General features: G+C 48.7%; 1 protein-coding gene across 1 annotated transcript in view; it reads left to right on the forward strand.

Annotated features, from left to right (window-relative positions):
• The window catches only part of LSM5 (LSM5 homolog, U6 small nuclear RNA and mRNA degradation associated), an 83,623-nt gene that overhangs the window by 32,157 nt on the left and 30,434 nt on the right, over positions 1-21,032 (forward strand). Inside the window, exon 4 of the mRNA XM_085607512.1 lies at positions 3,061-3,133. Within this exon, the coding sequence (XP_085463638.1) occupies positions 3,061-3,133 (73 nt within the window). The remainder of the gene's footprint in view (positions 1-3,060; positions 3,134-21,032) is intronic.

A 21,032-nucleotide genomic window follows, 5' to 3' on the forward strand; every position in this document is an offset into this window, starting at 1 on the left:
TAATATATTTTCGTTAAAGGTGGGTCACAACTCAATTGTGCCTCTTTTGCTTTCTTATATTATCACCATTCATTCCTTGTCACTGGGTTTGTGTTTTTTTTTTTTTACATTGTGATGCTCCGCGTTTGTGAGAGTAACAACTTTACTCTTCAATATCGGTGATCTCACCAAAGCGAAGAGCGGAAAAAAGTGCTGAGACTGATATTTATTTTCTTAGTTTTTCTACTGACCCACTCTGATGCCAGAGATGCTGATCTTCTGACAATAGTTTCGGCCACCTATGGCTTTATTTGACCTCTGATTAACCCTGCAAGAGTAAGTTACCACAGATCTAAAACTTCGCTTCCCCTCAGATGATGAATGAGATGGTCCTCTGCCAGTGAATGGCTGGAATGACTGAAGCTTTTTATATTCACTCTATATTAAATACAGGAGACTAGCTATTAGCTCTTGGTAGTTGCAATTTTGCCAGATTAGCATTGTAATGGTGATCTGGTTTTACAGCCGCTTCTAACTAATTTTACATTTTCTGAAGTGGCGATATATCTCTCTTGGAATCCTTATTTAATCACAGTTGTTAACATTTTATTAGGGTCTAAAAGATGATAGAATATTTCCTTCTGCCCGACAGTTGGGCGAAGTCTTGACTGTGCTAAAATTTAAATGTACCCATTTGTCCATTGGCTTCCTTAATAGCAACGTCATATTGACTTAATGTCGTTATCTGCCAAGGAATTTGCTCATATTAAAAATACAAAAGGAAATGGATCTTACTGAAATGTCGTTTTTACCAACGATATCTGGTCTCGGGACTACTCTCGGGTGTATGATTAAAGACCAATATTGCTAATGACCAAATATTTAAAATGCCTCTATGTTGACTCCTATTTTAAATAAGGTAGTAATTAAATATTTGGTGTTGCTGATATTTTCTTAAATCAACCCCCACCCCGCCTCAGTCAATGAACCTATGAGGTTTGGACTGATAATAGCAATTTCCTTTAGGATACTCTGCATGTGCATCTTTTTTAATTTAGATGAATAGGCTGATATTTAGATGACCCAACCTGTTCATGAGGTAATTTTACCTGATATCAGTAATATTAAGAAATGTGCATATTTGTGTTTGGCTAATCAATAACTTGTCAAATAGTATGGGAACGGCTGAAAAAAAAGGTTCAATAAAATGCAGGTTTGCTAAGGCAATCTGTGAAAACTTAAATGGGGGCATAGCATTACCGCAAATGAGGATGGCTGCCTAAATTGTGTGTGTGCTCTTGCCTTTCATCATTTTCCGTAGCTAAAATAAGACCGCCCATGTGGTCCAAGTGGACCAGACTCCATAGTGTAAGGACAGCCCAGTGCAAAGAACACAGCTGACAATGACTGAAGATGCCTGTGCACCCCGCAGCAGACCTGTGGATTCTGCATTCCCCTGTGGATTGGCATAGGCCCAAAACTGTGTTCGGTCGACAAAGCAAGACCTGTATGTTTAGCATGTTGGGGGTGCAGTTTGGTGGGAGTTGCATGCTTGGCTTCAAATCAAGGACTGGTGCATGTGTACCAAAAAACTGCCAAGCTGGTGTTAGGAGACCATTAACGATGGCCTTGAAAGGTCCAGGACCTTAATTACGGGAGTCGGATTGAGACGTTATTGCAGAAAAGTAAGAGAGTATAATTGTACAGTCAGCTCACAATACTATGCAACAACCATCACACGAGTATCAAGACCGGCAGACTCCCTGGCGCGGGGCACACAGGGCAGGAGAAAAACGTGAGACGGAAATTGACAACAGATCGTTCAATTGTCGTCTGTACGGGGTGTACAGATGGCGAAACATGCCAGGGTAAAGTAACCAGTCTGGTTGAAATTGTTTCTTTACCCCAGAAAGACAATAACCTGGAACAAGTTTTGGAAGAGCTACCTGACAAAGCATGATCTCCTAGCTATGTTACAGAAGACACTCAAGACAGAGCTCCATAATTATGTGGAAGATGCTGCACGCCCACATCGTTCCAGTGGCTCTGCTTTCAGTTAACAAAGTACGCACTGTCTACAGACCGAAGGATTACATTTGGTCGTAGGCTGTGCTTACTCGGACATTAGCACAAATTCATGGCTGCAAAAAAAAATACATAGAAAATGAGGGGGACTGATATAAAATAGAAACAAATTGAGGTAAGAGCACACATTATAAATTACAAACATGTTTTATTTACAGTGTATAGAAAAACAGAAACAACAGTTTTACAGGCAGCGTTGGTGAACCTAATTTACCACCTTCCCTGGTATGATCATCTGCTTGGTATTTTAATTAAAAAGCATGTCAGTTTGTGACAAAAGAGAAAATGAGTTATGTGTAATTATAGGTCATATTTGACCACTCAACCCTCCCCCCCCCCCCCCCCCCCCCCCGTGTGAGTACATTTATTTATGGCACTGTTGTGCTTGGAAATTTGATGATGGCACAGAACGGGTGGGGGATAACCCCATAGAAGATGCAAATAATGAGCTGGATAGGCAACGGGACTCTCCTATCCACTGTGTGCCTTTAATGCTTCTTCATCAAAACTTACTGAGAATTGCTAGTCGGGATAGAGTGCACCTAATTCAGAAACATGCAGTCCATGAAAGCTAGTTGGATAAGTGATGATAAATGTAATAGCTTCTTTTTCTAATTTTTATTTGTCATGTCGGTTTTACTGTTTGGAGTTTTTCAAACTCGGTTATGCCTGGTTGTATTTTCGACAGAAAAGTAGTTAATGATTCTTTTGATGTAGATGTTACCTGTTCAATATTTAGTGCTTTCACCTTTGCCTGTGTGCAAAATATGCCAATTTCTGATTCGGACAATGTTACCTAATTTCAAATGCCCCCCACAAACCTAAAACCACGTAACTCACTTTCTTGGAAGTTTATCATATTTTTTTCTTCTTTCTTTTTTATGGACGTCTATGTTAACGTTTTGATTCTTTTATCTACACTCTTCTGTTGTCTGGATTGGAAACGGTATGGTTTTATTTTCGTCACCGTAAACCTGTTCCTTCTTTTTTGAACAGCGAGATCACCCCTGAAGGAAGAAGAATCACAAAACTCGATCAGATTTTGCTAAATGGGAATAACATCACTATGGTAAGTAATGATGACTGAGTTTTATATTCATTTTTAAAGCTGCACTTGAACAATATTTTGTGTGAAGGACGATTTGATATCTTGGGTCTGATTAGAAGATGGCCATAAGAGGCACTTGCACTCTTATGCTTAGCTCGTTTAGCCTTGTTCCCTCCATCTGCCTATTATTCCCTTAGGTCCCTCATAACTACTCTCTTTATCCATGGTGTTAAGAATATGTGTTGGAGTCAAATTCTTGAAGTGACCAGCGTTTATGTGAAATACTAACTCTGCTCATATGAACACGTAGACATCATATTACGGTATGCTTGACAGCATGCATGTAGGTACATCGAAATGAAGTACACCCGTTTCGAGAATTTACAAGAAGCCATGTCGAATTATACAGCTTAACTCCACATTCTTTTGTTGCATTCCTCGTCTCAAGCAATTTGAAAAATAACACCACCTACAGGGATTTTTTTAAAGAAGTAAAACCTAACATTGCAGTTTATTCAGCATGGGTATGCAGTTGTAATTTATTGGCTTTAAACCACTTCTCAGAAAAGCTAGAAAGACGCTGCGTTTCTTCTGGAAGAAATGTTTAGGTGTCTTATGTTATGTTAAAAAGTATTTATACAGCGCACGTTCACCACCGGTTTCTTGGCGCTAAGTGGAGTCGGTCAGTTGCATAAGAAAGAAAAAAGGAAGGTTCAGCTGTATGCCTGGACAAACAGCCAGGTCTTGAGAGAGGTCCTAAACTGAGCATAGGAAGCGTACAAGCGCAGTTCAGGGGGAAGGGAATTCCAGAACTGTGGCGCCAGAATCGAGAAGCGAAGCCCCCCTGTTTTTGCGCTTCAACAGACAAGGGGTTAGATTCATGTTTGCAGAGCGCAAAACTCGAGAGGGGGCATAGCTTTGTAGTCTGGACATAATGAAAGCCGGGCCGTAGTCCGAGAGAGCTTTATAGACAGTGCAGCCTAGTTTGAAGAGACTGCGTGACACACGGGAAGCCAATGTAAATTTTTCAATAGCGGTTTCACTTGATGAGATTTGGGTTGACCATATACAAGCCTCGCGGCTTGGTTCTGCACCAGTTGGAGTCGGTGTAGTTGGTAAGCCGGGATACCGGCGTACAAAGAGTTAGCGTAATCAATACGCAACATCACCAGTGCAAGAACAGCTTGAATCCGGGCCTCAAAAGTCAAATATCTGCTTATTTTACGAATTCTTCGAAGATGAAAAAAACAAGCAGATACCACAGTATTAATATGTGCCTTCATCGTAAGGTTGTTACTGATTACGATTCCCAAGCTTTTGACTGATTTGACAGGAGATTGAGGGCATCCCAGAGAATGAGGCCAAAAGTTGGAATTCCAGGGATTCCCTGAGCCACCCGTAAGGATCAGCTCGGTTTTATCTGGATTTAACTTGAGGTGGTTGGCACTCATCTAATTGCTGATGAATATCATGGTGGACTGGAAACTTTCAATAGATGAGAGAGACAAATCGATGTTAAATACTAATTGGAGGTCATCAGCATAATTAAATGGAACCAACTCTCTCTTTTGAAGGGCCAAGATCAAAGGAAGAATGTATAAATTAAAAAGAAGGGGAGAGAGTGCGGAGCCCTGAGGAACCCCACACGTCAATCTCCTTTTTTGGGCCAAGAAGCTGGCGAGACGGACCGCTTGAAAGCGGTCACAAAGAAACGAGGAGATCCAATCCAAGGGAGGGCCGCGAATCCCGGCGCTCTCGACCAAAAGATGGTGGTCGACCGTATCGAACGCAGCCGAGAGGTCTAGGAGTACCAGAGCTTGCTTAGCGCTCTGGTCGGCCCCCCTTCGTAAATCATCAAGGACTGCTAGAATAACACTCAGTGGAATGTTTGGGTCTAAACCCAGCTTGATGAGGGTCCAAGTAATGTGACTTCTCACCAAAGGTGCTGAGACAATCAGCCACATGAGTTTCCAAATTTTTTCCCAAAAAGGGCAGCAATGAAATGGGTCGAAACTTGCTGAGAATGGAAGGATCAGAGCCAGTTGTTTTTAAAATAGGTACCACTTCAGCAAGCTTAAAAAGGTTGGGAACAATGCCCAGGGTGAGGGAATTATTAAGGAGAGACATAGGGGGTTCAGGACAAGAAAGGAAGATTTCCCGAAGAATAGAAGGAGGACAACTGTCAGGGGGGGATCCTGACCTAACCTTCTTGAGTAAGGAAAGGAAAACTTCTTGGGTAATAAGAGGGAAGTGGTCCAGGCGATGAGGATTGATATTTGAACTACAAAAAGCCACAGATGCAGGGGGCTGAGAAATTCTTGATTTGATGTTAACAATTTTCTCGATAAAGTAGTTATTAAGTGAGTCACATAAAGATTGTGAGGGAATGGGTTTTAAAGTAACTCAATCGGGTTTGACGAGTTTGTCCACTATTGAGAAAATATCTTTGGTCTTGTTGGTGGATGCCAGGATTTTAAAAGAAAAGTATTCAGATTTAGTTCTGATAATGGCATTTTTATAATCTTTAAGTGCTGCAATGAAAGTGAGCTGTTTATGGGGGCAATAGTCCTGTCTCCACTTCCGTTCAGTTTAACGCAGAGCCAGTTTCATGGCCTTCAGATTGTCTGAAAACCAGCGTTGTGCATCATGGGATCTTTTATTTTTAATTGTCCGTAGCGGGGCAATACTGTCTCTAGCCGATTCTAGCCAAATGTTAATGTTTTCTGCCTGGGAATGAAGGGAGACCACTGTACCGAGGGGTTGAGATGCCGCTAACATAGTACTGTATTCTTTGGTATCGACCCGGCTCAAGTTCCTGGCCATGATAGAGGCAGGGGGAGAAAGTTTAGGAGCAGGGGAACTCAAGATGGTAAAAGTAATGAGCAGGTGGTCTGACCATGAACAGGGGGAGATACCTAGGTTGGCTAATTCTAAATTAGAAGTCCAAACCTGGTCTAGGGTATTTCCCTTGGCATGAGTGGGGGCTTTAATATGCTGGGTGTAGTTCATACCTGTCAATAAATCAGTAAACTCGACCGAGTGAGGGCTTTCCGGTACATTGTTAGGCCAATAATTAAAGTCGCCAACAATCCGTACACTCGCATGATTTATGGCCAGATCAGCAATGGCTTCACTCAATAACTGCGAGAAAGTAGGCATAAGTACAGGAGGCCTATAAAATACGGCACAGACGAAGGAAGAATAGTCGTACTCAAGTTTGAACAAAAGATAATTAACTAATGGGATACGCCGAGTAGTAAAATAATTAAATTTGTGTTTGTGGGAGATAATGGCTGCCACACCACCTCCGATTCTGTTTTCTGACCTATTAGACTGGAGGATATAGTAGTTATCTGGGAGTGCAGCTAGAATGTCAGGACTAGATTCTTCCGTCAACCAGGTTTCAGATAAAAGGAGAATATCATGTTTATTGGAATCAAGAAAATAGAAGATCTCAAGTTGGTGTTTCACCATTGATCGGGTATTAAGATAACAGATGGACAACTGCTCCTGTCCCAAACATGTAGGACTGGATAGAGGAGTAGGGGGTGCGTTGGGCGTACTAAGGGTATTCAGGGCGGAGGGGATAATAGGAAATATACAATCGGCGCTTTTAATGCTTAAGATCCCCAAGGAGTCTAACCTGTTCTGAATGTGAGAGTCAAGAGCCCAGTTTCCCCAAAGGGCTTTAAGGTCAGAAGAAGAGTATTCCAGTGGGCGGGCAGAATCTGGGGCCCCAGGCTCCGACCGGCCGCGGACGGGTGTAGACGGGCTTGCCTTTGGCCCGCTGCGCGCTCGCCCTTCCATATGGTTTTTATGCTTCACCCCCCCACCCCCCACCCCCACCCCCACCCGGAAGTTAGAGGCTTTCCCCGGCTGGACCGCCAAACACCACCAAGATGGCGCTGTCCCAGCGAGAGCCCCGAACAAGCTGAATCCTAGTGACAACCCTCTCCGCTCAATCGGAATAACCGGACACACTTATTTTTAGGTCTCGCCTGAGCCAGCGCATGTGCTGCTCTGGCGAGACCTTTAGTGAGTTGGATTTTAAAAGTCCAACCACAGCTTTTTCGGTGGCATCGAGCGTGCGGTTGCGCGCACAGGCACGAGCGGAGGTGCCATCTGGTTTTCCTCTCTTGTCAGGGTGCGCGCACATCGCATAGCTCGCGGTACCCAAAAAGCTGTCGTCAGGCTTTTTAAAGCCCACTCACAGCGAGCGATAACTTTCCCGGCTGCTCACTTTCATTTTCTTCCCGCGGCCGCGTCACTTTTTCCTATCTTTTCTCTTCCAGTCGCCCCACTTTTGCTGCATATATATACTCTTTCTCCCTATGCCTCCTCTTTCTGTATCTGTCTCCTTTTCCTCGCTTGTACACCCTCCTTTCGTCCAAACTCGTTCTCCCCTCTCTCCCCCTTTCTTGTCTGGGCCTTTTACTGCCAGCAGTAAGCTAACGCCAAGCAGTCGTTGGAGTGTGCTTCTTCTCAACCTTCATATCCTTCAATAAATACATGTATTCCTCGAAATAGCAGCGTTAAAACGTCCTGGACACCTGAGAAGCCTTCAAAGCCGGACTAGGCAGCTGAGTTTGGAATCTCACCTTTCCGTGGTCTCTAAGAACGGCATTGTCTGTGTGAGTTTAGCTCAGAGACAGGCAATTGATGCCGTTGCTAAGGTCTTTAGCTGTGGTTACTTGACAATTATGGAAGTGTTGAAAATCAATTCACAAGCCACGTGGCGATAATTGCTTCTTTCTAATTAAGTGCCCTGGCAGTTTATGATAAATTAACATTTGGATCTTTGCAGTTATTGCATACATTTTAAAGCCTGTGCAATCAATCCTCAGACTCACAGCTGAAAGCGACACAGCGAAAACGATAACACTTCGCTGGTACTGTTCTTGTGCACTGTACAGTGAAGCGCTTCTCCGTGACAGCAGCAGCTTGTTTTATTTTTAACATCGATCCTCTCGGACACGTGCACACGCGCACCAGAACTACTCCGTGGTTTCCTAGCAAAGGTGGTAGGGAGACACTCGGCCTGCATGGAAGTTTGGGGGCAGTGCATCGAAAAAGTGTAATATGATAGTAACTTTTTGAAAAACGGATTCCTGTTACCATGAGCACAACGCTCCTCCCCCTCCCCCACCACAGGGCGCGTCCCGCTCCTCCCTCTGGCTGCTGCTGCTCCCTGTGCCATCTGGCTTTCCTCACACTCTCCTCTTCTTTCACTTTCCCTCTCTATTTCTTTCGTCTCTGCGTATGTCTTCTTCCTGTCTCTTTCGCTCTGTCTCTTTCCTCTTATTTGTCGTTCTCTCCGCCTCTGTCTCTCTCACTTCCTTTTCTCTGCCTACCTTCCAGTCTCTCTCTTTTTCTTTCTTTCTCTAGCTCTTTGCTCGCACTTCCTTTTTTCCTCTCATACTTGTTCTACTGAAGCGGTTTCCTATTTCTATTTGTGTTATCTATGTCCTATTTGTGCTCTCTCATTATTACTCGCCTATCTTCCCATTTTATTTCTCTCTAGAACTTGCCCCTCGGGTTGGCACCTTTCTTACCAGCCTACATTTAAAACTGCATGCCAGGCCTCTAAAAACAAGCATTGGCATAGCCAATAGGTCTCGCCTTTGGAACCTTATACGTTTTTAGCCATGCAACAGTTGATGTTATTGCACCAAGGATATTGTACTGCATAACTAAATACTTATAAGGTCCCAAAAGCGAGACCTATTGGCTATGCCAATGCTTGTTTGATTAGGCACGGTTGAAGGTCAAAGCATTTTGAAATCACCAGAGTCTGAGCATTTTTGTATTTGTTTGCACCTAGAAGACGGCTGATGGCATATAGCAAATCTGTTCCATTTTCTACACTCGATTCTCCAAGGGTAACTAGGTAGAGCAGACCAAGTTTACTCCCAAGTGCTGTTAGTGTATTTGAAACTCTAGCAAAATAAGATGCAACAATTACAGCAAGAAACTCAATGTTAATACAGATCCGCATTGTTTAAAAATAGTATATATTTATATGCATATCCTAAGAAATCGGGTTATTGGTTGAGGGGTTGTAGAAGCCGTACTCGGGCAACAACCACATTCCTTGTAAGGGTGAATCAGTGTCACTAAATTAACCTGAGCTTAACTCTCAGGTAGCTTAGCATAAAGTTGTAAGGCTTAACTTAGAGGCAATTTGTAAGGTATTTATGCAGACTGAAAGGTAATAAAGTGAAAACACAACAAGAATCCCAAACCAATTTAGAACAAGCATTTTCAATGCAATAGGTCTCACATTTGTTGTAGGTGGAGCTATTGACATTGTAAATGGCAATGTTTTTTAGGTATGTTTTTTTAGTGGAGTGATAATTTAAAGAAAAAAGTGCACACTATACCATACTATAAGCTTCTATAGCAACTGTACAGTAAAGCTAAGGCTATTTTAACGTAAAGGGGTGTAAATGGATGAATAAAAATATGAAAAAAGGATCTTAAAATGCAAGAAGGAATGTATAGATGGTGAGCATGCAGCACCACCACCCCCAGCGCCTTGGGCGCCAGGGTAGGCGCAGAACCCCCACCCCCTTGAGTGCCAGGGTAGGCGCAGCACCCCCTCCTCAAGCGCAGCACCCCCAGCGCCTTGCGGGCCAGGGTAGGCGCAGCACCCCCACCTCCAGTGCCTTGGGTGCCACGGTAGGCGCAGCACCCCCGCCTGCAGCACCTTGGGGGCCAAGGTAGGTGCAGCACCTTGGGTGCCAGGGTAGGTGCAGCACCCCTGCCTCCTGCGCCTTGGGTGCCAGGGTAGGCGCTGCAGAGCAGTGATGGACGGATTGGGGCATGCTGGGGGAGGGCCGGTGTCCCTGGGCAGGGAGAGGCTGGGGTGGGGAGTAGTGATGGGGGAGGCTGGGTGAGGATGTGGGGCAGGCTGGGGATGGGCCAGGGGATGGCCGCTGTCCCTGTGGAGAGAGAGGCTGTGGTGGGGAGCAGTGACTGGGGAGGCTGGTTGAGGTTGTGGGGCGACTGGGGATGGGCTAGGGGAGGGTCGCTGTCCCTGGGGAGGAAGAGGCTGCAGGAGGAGGGAGTGGGAGGGAGTGCCGGAGGAGGCTGGCTGAGGATGTGAGAGGAGAGCGCATTCCTCGCCTAGACCGGGGACGAGCCGGGGTCCTGCCAAGGCCGACAGACTCACAACGCAGCAGGCTGAGACACACACACACACACACACACACACACACACACCATACCTTGCACACACGCTGACTCGTGCTTACACACATTAACACACACACACAACTTGTACACAGGCTGACGCTCTCCCACACACAACATGCTGACACACACGCACACCATAACTTGCGCACACACACATACACACACGCTGACACACCCACCATAACTTGTGCACACACTGACTCGTGCTTACACGCATGCTGACACACACAACTTTCACACAGACACACACAACTTTCACACAGGCGACACTCACACCCACCACTTAATCACACGCTGATACTCATGCACACACCCATACTTACACAAGCTAACTTAAGCTTGCACATACACACACACACCGACGCGCTCATGCATGCACCCACAACTTCACACACACACTGACTCATGCTTACACATACGCTGACACACCCACATTTTGCCTACACACGGACTCCTGGAGGGCACTCTAACTACTTACTGCTTTACGTGCTAACACTTTGAAATAATGAAAGCAGCGATCAATAAAACAGCAGCACTGTCCATAGGTGGAAGCACAAGGAGAGCTCGATAGCCAATTATAAATCAGCACCAGCATTGCTGGACAATTAAACGTGAAATAAAATACAATTGTAAAGTAAGTGTAGCAGCCAGGACGAGTTTGTGCTCTGCTCACAAGAGGCGCCTGGTTCTCTTTGAAGGCAGCAAGTGTGATAATAAGTGCACGAGGTAAATAGGTTAGCGCAGGCGGGCTTGCTTAGGGAAGCTCTTGTACACCCATCCACTCTTCAACCCATCCTACCACTGATCCATTCACCCTTTCACTACTCATCCATCTACAATTCTTCCCTTTCACCCATTTATCCTTACATCCATCCTGTCACTCATTAAACCATGCATCTATCCATCCAACCTTTCACTCACCCATCAACTATTTTATTCACACATCCATCTATTTACCCTTTCACTCACCCAGCCATCATTTCACTCACCCATCCATACCCCTTTCACTCACCCGCACATACCCCTTTCACTCATCTGTCCATCCATTCACCCTTCTGTCTACCCATCATCCAGCCATACATCCATCTACACTCCCTTTCACTCTTCCATTCATAATTTCACACATCCACTCTTCTTCCCTTTCACTCATCCATCCTTTCACTCACACTATCCATCCTTACACCCCCTCGAATTAATTATGAGCTTTTGTCTACCGAGGCCCACGAGGACGCCATCCACGCTGTAGCTGATAAAGAGCGGGCGTTGACGCTCCTGAACTGTGGGCCAAGGAGGGAGATGCACAGATGGGAAGGCAACATGCAGGAGAAAGGATAGAAGCACGCACCCAGGGCAAGGAGTAAACAAAGGAGACTGCTGGAATTACAAAAATACATGTCCTCTAGATGAGTACTTAAAAAGCACCAAAAAATGGGAACATTGAAAAACCAAGTAGTTAATCCATCCTCCAGGGACAGGACAAATGTAAGATGCGTTACTTGAAGTCCACATACGGGGATGCTGGTTGAGGATGTGGGGCGACTGGGGATGGGCTAGGGGTGGGCTGCTGTCCCTGGGCAGGAAGAGGCTGTAGGAGGAGGGAGTGCCGGAGGAGCCTGGCTGAGGATGTGGGGCGACTGGGGATGGGCTAGGGGTGGGCTGCTGTCCCTGGGCAGGAAGAGGCTGTAGGAGGAGGGAGTGCCGGAGGAGGCTGGCTGAGGATGTGGGAGGAGAGCGCATTCCTCGCCTAGACCGGGGAAGAGCCGGGGTTCTGCTGGGGCCAACAGACTCGCAACACACACACACGCACACGCACACGCACACACACACTCGTGCTTACACACACACACTGCCCACACGCTGACTCGTGCTTACACACACACACTGCCCACACGCTGACTCGTGCTTACACACACACACACACACACTGCCCACATGCTGACTCGTGCTTACACACACACTGCCCACACGCTGACTCGTGCTTACACACACACACACACACACACACACACTGCCCACACGCTGACTCGTGCTTACACACACACACACACACACACACACACACACTGCCCACACGCTGACTCGTGCTTACACACACACACTGCCCACACGCTGACTCGTGCTTACACACGCACACACTGCCCACACGCTGACTCGTGCTTACACACACACACTGCCCACACGCTGACTCGTGCTTACACACACACACACACTGCCCACACGCTGACTCGTGCTTACACACACACACACTGCCCACACGCTGACTCGTGCTTACACACACACACACTGCCCACACGCTGACTCGTGCTTACACACACACACTGCCCACACGCTGACTCGTGCTTACACACACACACTGCCCACACGCTGACTCGTGCTTACACACACACACACACTGCCCACACGCTGACTCGTGCTTGCACACACACACTGCCCACACGCTGACTCGTGCTTACACACACACACACACACACTGCCCACACGCTGACTCGTGCTTACACACACACACTGCCCAGTGCTTACACACACACACTGCCCACACGATGACTCGTGCTTACACACACACACACACACACACACTGCCCACACGCTGACTCGTGCTTACACACACACTGCCCAGTGCTTACACACACACTGCCCACACACTGACTCGTGCTTACACACACACACACTGCCCACACGATGACTCGTGCTTACACACACACACACTGCCCACACGCTGACTCGTGCTTACACACACACACACACACACACACACACTGCCCACACGCTGACTCGTGCTTACACACACACACACTGCCCACACGCTGACTCGTGCTTACACACACACACACACACACACACTGCCCACACGCTGACTCGTGCTTACACACACACACACACTGCCCACACGCTGACTCGTGCTTACACACACACACACTGCCCACACGCTGACTCGTGCTTACACACACACACAAAACTTGAACACACGTTGAGACTCTCCCATACACAACATGCTGACACACGCACACCATAACTTACGCGCACACTCATACACACACACACGCTGACTCGTGCTTACACACACACACACGCTGACTCGTGCTTACACACACACACACACGCTGACTCGTGCTTACACACACACACACACACACACGCTGACTCGTGCTTACACACACACACACACACACACACACACACACACACTGCCCACAAGCTGACTCGTGCTTACACACAAACACAACTTGAACACACGTTGAGACTCTCCGATACACAACATGCTGACACACGCACTCCATAACTTACGTGCACACTCATATACACACACACACACGCTGACTCGTGCTTACACACACACACACGCTGACTCGTGCTTACACACACACACACGCTGACTCGTGCTTACACACACACACACGCTGACTCGTGCTTACACACACACACACACACACACGCTGACTCGTGCTTACACACACACGCTGACTCGTGCTTACACACACACACACGCTGACTCGTGCTTACACACACACACACGCTGACTCGTGCTTACACACACACGCTGACTCGTGCTTACAAACACACGCTGACTCGTGCTTACACACACACACACGCTGACTCGTGCTTACACACACACACTGCCCACACGCTGACTCGTGCTTACACACACACACTGCCCACACGCTGACTCGTGCTTACACACACACACACTGCCCACACGCTGACTCGTGCTTACACACACACTGCCCACACGCTGACTCGTGCTTACACACACACACTGCCCACACGCTGACTCGTGCTTACACACACACACTGCCCACACGCTGACTCGTGCTTACACACACACACACACACACGCTGACTCGTGCTTACACACACACGCTGACTCGTGCTTACACACACACACACGCTGACTCGTGCTTACACACACACACACGCTGACTCGTGCTTACACACACACGCTGACTCGTGCTTACAAACACACGCTGACTCGTGCTTACACACACACACACGCTGACTCGTGCTTACACACACACACTGCCCACACGCTGACTCGTGCTTACACACACACACTGCCCACACGCTGACTCGTGCTTACACACACACACACTGCCCACACGCTGACTCGTGCTTACACACACACACACGCTGACTCGTGCTTACACACACACGCTGACTCGTGCTTACACACACACACACGCTGACTCGTGCTTACACACACACACACGCTGACTCGTGCTTACACACACACACACGCTGACTCGTGCTTACACACACACGCTGACTCGTGCTTACAAACACACGCTGACTCGTGCTTACACACACACACACGCTGACTCGTGCTTACACACACACACTGCCCACACGCTGACTCGTGCTTACACACACACACTGCCCACACGCTGACTCGTGCTTACACACACACACACTGCCCACACGCTGACTCGTGCTTACACACACACACTGCCCACACGCTGACTCGTGCTTACACACACACACTGCCCACACGCTGACTCGTGCTTACACACACACACTGCCCACACGCTGACTCGTGCTTACACACACACACAACTTGAACACACGTTGAGACTCTCCCATACACAACATGCTGACTGTTAGACGGCGACCCCAGAGGAGCCCGGAAAGGGGTCCTGACTTCCCTGAGTCCCACCCGCGTAGTATTGTAGCCGGGCACTGGCGAGAGATTCCCCAGGGGGAGGAATCTCGCAACTAGGATCGTACTTCTGGCACCACACGACACAGAGAGACCACACTGGGTATTCTCAGAAACAAGCTTTATCAAATAGGTATCACTGCAAATATGTACAAGGTGAGCACGGGCTCAAGAGTCTCGGAAAGGTAGGGGGGTAGCGGGACTGTCTCTGGTAACGGTTCAAAGCAGGGACGTATCCGGCGCACAGCTCACAATCCTCGAGCTGGGGGATACGTGGTCGGAGTCGGGGTCCGGCGGGACCGTGAGAGTCTGGGGGAGCCGCGAGTCACTCAGCAGGGCTCAGGTACAAGTTCGGAGGTCTTCCGATCTTCAGGGAGCCGCGAGTCACTCAGCAGGGCTCAGGTACAAGTTCGGAGGTCTTACGATCTTCAGGGAGCCGCGAGTCACTCAGCAGGGCTCAGGTACAAGTTCGGAGGTCTTACGATCTTCAGGGAGCCGCGAGTCACTCAGCAGGGCTCAGGTGGGTTCCAGTTCCAGGAGCCGCGACCACGTCAGCAGGCTCTCGTTGTTCCAGCGTCGAATCTGCCGGACAGTCTCAGAGCACCCCTTGTTATAGGTCGACCCCGCTTTGATGTCCGGAGTCTGCGCAGGCAGGGGTCTTGTCACCTGGGGGCCGCTTCTCGGGGTTTCCTGCTATTGTCTTTTGATCCTTTCAGGGCCGGGTCGGGAGGAGTCCCAGACACCCAGCAGGCACGGAGCCAGCCCGCAGGGAGGCCGGAGGGCCGATCGAAACCCATCGTCCCAGGGGAGTTCAGAGGTGCGATAGAAACTGCTCCTCCCTCTCTCATCCCCTGGAAGCGTGATGTCCTCCAGCCGGAGTGGCGCCTCGAGGCCCGGGTCGCGCTGGGGCCGGACGGCCATCTTGTTGCAGGGAGTGGGCACGCGGCCCCGGGGTGGCCGAAAGGAGAGAGGCCATGGACGGGGATGTCCGGGGTTGGTGCAGGTGTCCTGGTGGGAAAGGTCGGCTGGGCCGCGTGCTTGGGCTGCAGGCACCAGGTTTCGGTGGTGCGGGGGCACGGAGGGCCATTCTACGAGGCCGGGTCCAACACTGACACACGCACACCATAACTTACGCGCACACTCATACACACACGCACGCGCACACACTCACACACACACACTCGTGCTTGCACACACACTGCCCACACGCTGACTCGTGCTTACACACACACACACTGCCCACACGCTGACTCGTGCTTACACACACACACACTGCCCACACGCTGACTCGTGCTTACACACACACACTGCCCACACGCTGACTCGTGCTTACACACACACACTGCCCACACGCTGACTCGTGCTTACACACACACACTGCCCACACGCTGACTCGTGCTTACACACACACTGCCCACATGCTGACTCGTGCTTACACACACACACACTGCCCACACGCTGACTCGTGCTTACACACACACACTGCCCACACGCTGACTCGTGCTTACACACACACACACACACTGCCCACACTCTGACTCGTGCTTACACACACACACAGCCCACAAGCTGACTCGTGCTTACACACAAACACAACTTGAACACACGTTGAGACTCTCCCATACACAACATGCTGACACACGCACTCCATAACTTACGTGCACACTCATACACACACACACACATGCTGACTCGTGCTTACACACACACAAACATGCTGACTCGTGCTTACACACACACACACGCTGACTCGTGCTCACACACACACAGACACACACACACACACGCTGACTCGTGCTTACACACACACACACACACACGCTGACTCGTGCTTACACACACACACACACTGACTCGTGCTTACACACACACACACACACACACACACTGCCCACACGCTGACTCGTGCTTACACACACACAACTTGAACACACGTTGAGACTCTCCCATACACAACATGCTGACACACGCACACCATAACTTACGCGTACACGCACACGCACACCATAACTTACGCGCACACTGACTCGTGCTTACATGCACGCTGACACACACAACTTGCACACAGGTTACACTCACACCCACCGCTTAATCACACGCTGACACTCATGCACACACCCGATACTTACACAAGCTAACTTATGCTCGCACTCCGTGATGATATTTGACTACTGATCATTATTTGTCTTATTTTGAAGAATTAATAAAGAATTGAGATACAAAAAAAAAAGGCATCAATGGACAAGGAAAAGCGTGTTATGCATTGTGGCAGGAGCTGACCATTCTCTTCCCCAGGGCAGCAGGAGATAAGTTGAGAAGTAAAGTGTCCATCCGAAAAGGAAGGATAAAGTTAGAAAAACACGTCATCAGAATGTGCAACCGTTTATACTACATTGCATTCCATAAGCACCAAATGTTAAGCAGAATTTAAACATTGGTGCTAATCCACACGGGGTGAAGCAAGCAATGACGCGCTCCTCTGAAGCAGCAGGAAGTGTACTGCAGAGGCTGCCAATTTTGGCAAGTTGCGTGAGTTTTTTTTTCCCCAAGTACGGTAACCTTCAGTACAGACAGTGAGTCACCGTCAGTAAGGCTTACAGATGATGAACAAACCCGTGTTCCCTGGAACAGGGAAAGGGAGTGCGGGCAGGAAGTAAGGGCAAAGGTAAGGAAACTAAAATCAGGCCGATTGAAACAAAATACAGTGCAAAATGACACAAAGAAGGCATCCGCAAAAAAGAACAAGTGAAAGCACGATGTTAAAACAAGCATCGATCTCTTGTCTTTATGGGGCCATGTGTTTCTAAACACATGGCACCATAAAGATAAGAAAGTGATTTGCGACACACGCAAAGAAGGCCACCGAGCCGGCTCGGAGGCGAAAGGGCGTCCACAGACAACCCTCATTTCCAATGGCAGGCCACTGTTTAGCATAAACGTGATGCCAGCCAATAGAAATGAGGGGCGGGGCTTAAAGCCCTCTTCTGAAAGTCCTCTCTTACAAAATCTCTCGCGGAGGCAGAGCAGGGGTCTGCCCTGCAACACCACGTGAGACCTAAAAATAGAGTACATTTTAATGAATAAATTATACTAGAAAGACAAAAATCCAATAAGTAGAACCAGAGATAATAGCTCCTGAAAGCACTAAGTGTCACTGGCATCATCTGATCACAGTAGACTGGGGGAAGGTCACAAGTTCAGGCCGACTGCAATGGAGTGCGAATTGGATACATGGACCCGATTAGTCCTGCTGAAAAGTTATCTTCTATTTCCAGCGTGTTGGAAAGGCGTTCGCCGGAGGGGGGTTCGATGCCCGTCTTGCCCACCCCTTTGACCCACCTCTCCCACGTAGGCCGAACTAGGCGCGCACACCCTGATATACACTACGAACAGAGTGACACCACACGTATTCTTTGTAGGACGATAGGTTCTTTTATCGATGATTTTCAAGGGATCTTTATGATCCAAGATGCAAGTAGTACAGCAGTGGCACAAAGTACCACAAATCGGTCGTGGGGAATGGGGGTAGCGGGACAGTCTTTCAAGATAGTGTCTCTGCGAAATACCCTGCGGATAACTCACAATCCTCGAGCTGGAGGGTGTCGAGTCTCTGGGCGATCTCTTACCGAGTCGTCCTCAAGGGGGAGCGCCGCGAGTCTCTCAGCAGGCACAGGTGGTTGGAGTTCGGGAGCCGCGATTCCGTCAGCAAGGCTCAGATGGTTCAATAGCTGGGGGCCGCGAGTCACTCAGCAGGCCCAGGTGACTTCAGTGTTCAGGAGCCGCGACAGCGTCAGCAGGCTCGGATGGTTCCAGGTCTTCTCTGCCTTCGTTTCTCCGGCACCCCTTGTTATACTCCGCTTGCTCTTTGAAGTCCGGGGTCCTCGCAGAGGGGGGACTGGGGTGACGGAGGGGGTTCGGCGGGATTTCCTGCCGCTCACTTCTTTCGTCTTTTCAGGTGGGTCTGGGAGGGACCCCAGACGCTCGGCAGGGGAGGCGCCTGCTCCCCAGGGGCCTGGTGGCCGATCGAGTCTTCCCGGGGAAGGCGACCCGAGGTGTGACTGGGCTGGCGCCTTTGGGTCTGGCTCGAGGGTTCCCGCTCCCTCGGTCGGACATGCGTGGTAGGGTGTCGAGTCTGTCAGGGCTCTGGCCGGCCCTCGGATCTGGGTGGCTGGGGCGGCCGGAGTCGGAGATGTCGTGTCTTGAGGGTGGTTGCAGGTTGGCTGGATGATTGGGAGGGCAACGCCGTGAGGCCGGTCTCACACAGCGCAAAGAGTTTCAGTTGTGGTGTAGGAGGCTGAGTGTTGCTGATTTTCATTGCTGTAGTCCGGAGCCATTCTGGTGCTGCTTACAGTTGTTGTTGTTGCTGTAGCTTTGATTTGGTGGTTGTCACAGGCTGTTGTGGCTGTAGCGCGAAGGGCAGGTCTTTCATTGCCGTCTGTTGCTGGTGATCACTGTCGACGCGAAGAGCAGGTCTTACTGGAACTTTGCGTTAGAGGTCGTCGCAGACAGCAGAGTCTTTGCACGAATTGGCACAGTTGCGAGGAGCCCAGACTTTAGGATATTCACCTTTTCTTCAGGAGGAGTACATTCTGATGCCATGCCAGCGAAGAGTCCAGGACCTGGAGTGGCACGTCGTAGGCATCAAAACTCGCTCCAGCAGGGCTCATGCAGGTCCAGTTGCAGCATGTCAGCTCGCCAGTTGCTGGGAGGCCTTTGTAGCTTGTTGTGTCCCTGTAGCTCACATAGGTCAGACAACTTACCCTTGGAGTCACTCTGGTTCGCCTGGGATGAAGGCAAGCAGTTCCAGTCTTCCTCCTCAGACAGCAAGGCAGTCCTTCTTCTTTAACTTTCCCAGGTCCATGAGTGTTCTGATGAATGGCTTTGGAGATTCAGTATTTATACCTGATACCAGCCTTTTTGGTGGTGGTCGGGAGGGGGTGGATGGAGGGGAGGTGGGGGGTGTCGCACACATTCCCTGTCCTACCCCACATCAGGTTCTGGAATGTTCTTGCCCTTTCAAGGCACCAAACTGTCTTGGGGAGACAAAAATTAGGGCAGGCCAGGTGTTAGATGTGTTTGTGTATGCAGGAGACAAAGTCCTCTGAAGTGTAAGTTGGTTTGGGTGCAGTTCTCCCTGGTCATCCTGCCAGGATGCCCTATCCTTTCCACACTTACGACCCCTTTGTGTCACTATCTGGAAGGAATACACAACCCCCAGCAGCAGAGCCATTCACTGCCATGTGACCCAGGTCACTGGTAGAAGTCACAGATGGCTGGTACAAGAAAATGCAATTTTCTAAAAGCTGCGCTTTCAGAATTGTGACTTAAAATCCGACTTTACTATTAAATAGGATTTTGAATTTTACTTCATTTGAGTGAATAGCTCTGCTCCCAATCCAAAGTTGGCACTTATTAAATATAATGTAACACAGTGTTGGTCAAAGGGAGAGTCCGGCCTTACAACAGTGAAAAACGTCTTTAGGAGTTTTCTACTGCTGGTCATGTAAAACTTAAGTACACATGCCCTTCCTTATCAGTACATTTCATCCTCCATGTGAGCTTTTAAGGCCTCCCTTGTTTTAAAAAAGGAAAGCTTGGGATTGGCAAAAGGTTTATTTTGCTAGGTCAAAATATTAATTTAAAATTGCCCTGCAGGACGGAATGCCACACCTCAAACATGTTTTTTTCTTTTTTTTTTTTTTTTTTGAAAACCTTTATTGACAGTTCAATCAAGAACAGGTATGGGCCTACAACCCCCCGGGGCCGGCCGCTAAGCAATCAGAGCAAAAACAGGCAAATGTAAACACAGGCAGCACTTCGGGGAGGAGAATCGTAATGCTAATACTGTGAACAGCGTAGGTAGGGCACCAGGAGAAAAAGGTTTTCATTTTATAATAAAACAAGGCAGAAGGATCAGGTGCCAGACAATTTTCAAACAGCAATTACAGATATGCAGAGTAATAGACAGAGACGATTTACAGCAATCTGTTAGGTCAATGGCGCAAACACAATAACATCAGGATGGGGAAGAATATCGTAAGCAGTGGCGCCTGCAGTCCCCCGCCAGAACTCCCG

The sequence above is a fragment of the Triturus cristatus genome, chromosome 5_2 (genome assembly GCF_964204655.1).
Source record: "Triturus cristatus chromosome 5_2, aTriCri1.1, whole genome shotgun sequence".
NCBI classification, from domain to species: domain Eukaryota; kingdom Metazoa; phylum Chordata; class Amphibia; order Caudata; family Salamandridae; genus Triturus; species Triturus cristatus.